General features: G+C 39.3%; 1 protein-coding gene across 1 annotated transcript in view; it reads right to left on the minus strand.

The window, feature by feature from the left end:
• Window positions 1-1450: 1450 nt before the first annotated feature.
• LOC104542497 (pecanex-like protein 1) overlaps window positions 1451-2413 on the minus strand; it is a gene marked incomplete at its 5' end in the record, with an annotated part of 24459 nt that continues 23496 nt past the window's right edge. The window contains 1 exon segment of the mRNA XM_010186833.1: window positions 1451-2179. Coding sequence (XP_010185135.1) covers window positions 2039-2179 — 141 coding nt within the window.

Genomic DNA, 2413 nt, shown 5'->3' on the forward strand with positions numbered 1-2413 from the left:
TACTGCACTACATTTTCAGATACACCGGAGATGAATTCAACTACACTGGAACGTGCACATACGATAAACTATGTGGAACAGCAGAATTATTTCAATGGTGGCAGATCCAGAACTGTGCCTTTACACCAAGATTAAATGGGACTGCATATGCACGAACCAAACAGTAATATGCAACTGTAAGACGCACAGTATTTAGAGTACAAGTTTGCATAGTGTATGATGTAAGCAAGGTCCCAGTATAGCTCACTGGGAACGGTACTGAGAACTGACCAGCTACCAGGCACACAGACTTACCCTTTCTCGGCTAGATGGCATACAGTGACTCGAGTTGGAGTACCAGTATTCTCAGGTAGCTGTTTCTTCCTTTGTTTTTTTCCACATCCCATATAATTTCACTCTTACATTAGGTACATAATGGACAAGGTTTCTCCGATGTCAGAGAAACACTTACAGTAACCTCTGTTGTGTATCAGAGGTCTCTTCTGGTTACGTTACACATAAAGAAGCAGAGGTGACTCGGAAGAAGATGGCTGCTCCCAAAAGCTAGGACTGTGTGCAGTTTCCCCACAGAGTCCTACCTAATTACAGGTCAGAAACAGGAAACAATCACAACAGGTACATTTTTTTTCTTACGGATTAAGAGAAGTGAGTCATAGGAACTGCAAGTCAAGAACAAACCAGTTTCCCTCTCACACTCCCATGATAGTTCTGAGTTACTTGTTTCCCTGAATACACACTTTTAAAAAAATACAATAAAACCTAGGATATGTAACACATGAATAATTCAACTTCACAGTTATAAATACTCAAATTACACTTACATAGATATATAATCACAGAAAATAAAATTCAAGTCATAGAAAAGAATGAAGACTAAAGGGAAAGAAAAGGCAAGGTGGTAAAAGTGATACAAGTGTAGGGCTGTGCCTTCTATAAAAGCTCTTTAAAAGCTGAAGTCAAGTTTTTGCTGTTTTGGTTTTTGGGGTTTTGTTGTTGCTGTTTTGTCTTTTTGAATTGGATGGAATAAAAAAATCCCTTCAGGCATCCATGAAGTAACCATGGACCTGCACCTCCCCTAAAAAACCTCCAACAACTGTCCCTGCCAGAGAAGAGCCAATGAAACAACATAGCCAGCTCTGGGTATAGAGAAGCAAAGTAGCCATGGCTAGCGAAGGGAGGACAGATGGAAGTTGTATGGGGGTCCACTTTAAAGCTAGACATTTTGTACAAATTTGAGGTACCACTGCCACCACAAGAGAGTCTGATGTAGTACAGGGATACTCAGGTGCTCTTCTATATTTTTGTTATTTTACCATTTATTATGAAGAGGATGCAGCAAATGCACTTGTACAAAATACAGAACATAGAACCAAACCCATGGCACAGCCCTTACCATCAACATGTATATGGAGAGGGAGGGGATTAATCCCAAAGGCAATTTAAATAACGGTATTTTATATACTTATATTTATATATATAAATAAATGTTCTCAGCAATCTCAGGGTTGTTTTTAGTGCATTGCTGTAAAAAAATTAGTGCAGTTCTCATTAATGTTTAGCTCATAAGGAATAAGAATCTATACATCTGTTCAGTCTCTTCTTGCCACACCTGAAACCTTTACACTGCTTCACCAAACTGAAGGTTTGTAGTCAATTTCTTTAAAATAAGGTGGATGGATTCCACACACTCTGTGACAAGACATAGCAATTTTTGGCAAAACAATTAGAAAAATATGAGGTGCTCTGATCTTAGAACTGAAAAGTTTGTTGATTTAAAGCATTACGCAATGCATAAACAAAATTTATAAACAAAAAGATATGTCTCAACAAATCTATCCTTCATGCAAATGTTTCTTCAGCAGCTAACAACTTAAAAAAATTCTTACACTTGTTTATTGTGGGAAAGGGACTTAGACAAATCTGTGTTTCAAGTCCTTTCCTACAACTGGACCGAAGTTTCGTGTCCTGGGAGCTGCTTCTGGACCCTTCTCTCTTCTGAACCATTGGAGAAGGGGAAGTTTCAGTATCAAAGAGATTTTTACACTTCAGCCCCAAGTTCAAGGACTCCAGTTTCAACAACAGCAACGTATTTATCTTCGATTTGAACCAGCAGGATGGTTTTATCTATATGGGACCGACTACTTGGATCTCTGCTGCAAGGCACCCAGCGGTGAATCACCTGGGGAAAAAAAAAAGCATAATAAAACATAAGTTCCATAGGGAGACCTGCCATACCAACGTTATGGCTGGTAATTCAAGACCCTTACAGGGCAAAGGCAGTAACAATGTAAGTGCTACACTGACTTAGCTGCCCATTTTACAGTGACAGCATACCCACAAGATAGGCTACTCATTCAAGTCTTGCCGGAGGTCTGCAGCTTACAGCTCAGAACAGCCAGCCTTCGATTTAAAT

Source organism: Mesitornis unicolor, unplaced genomic scaffold (assembly GCF_000695765.1).
Source record: "Mesitornis unicolor isolate BGI_N332 unplaced genomic scaffold, ASM69576v1 scaffold12326, whole genome shotgun sequence".
In the NCBI taxonomy this organism is placed as follows: domain Eukaryota; kingdom Metazoa; phylum Chordata; class Aves; order Mesitornithiformes; family Mesitornithidae; genus Mesitornis; species Mesitornis unicolor.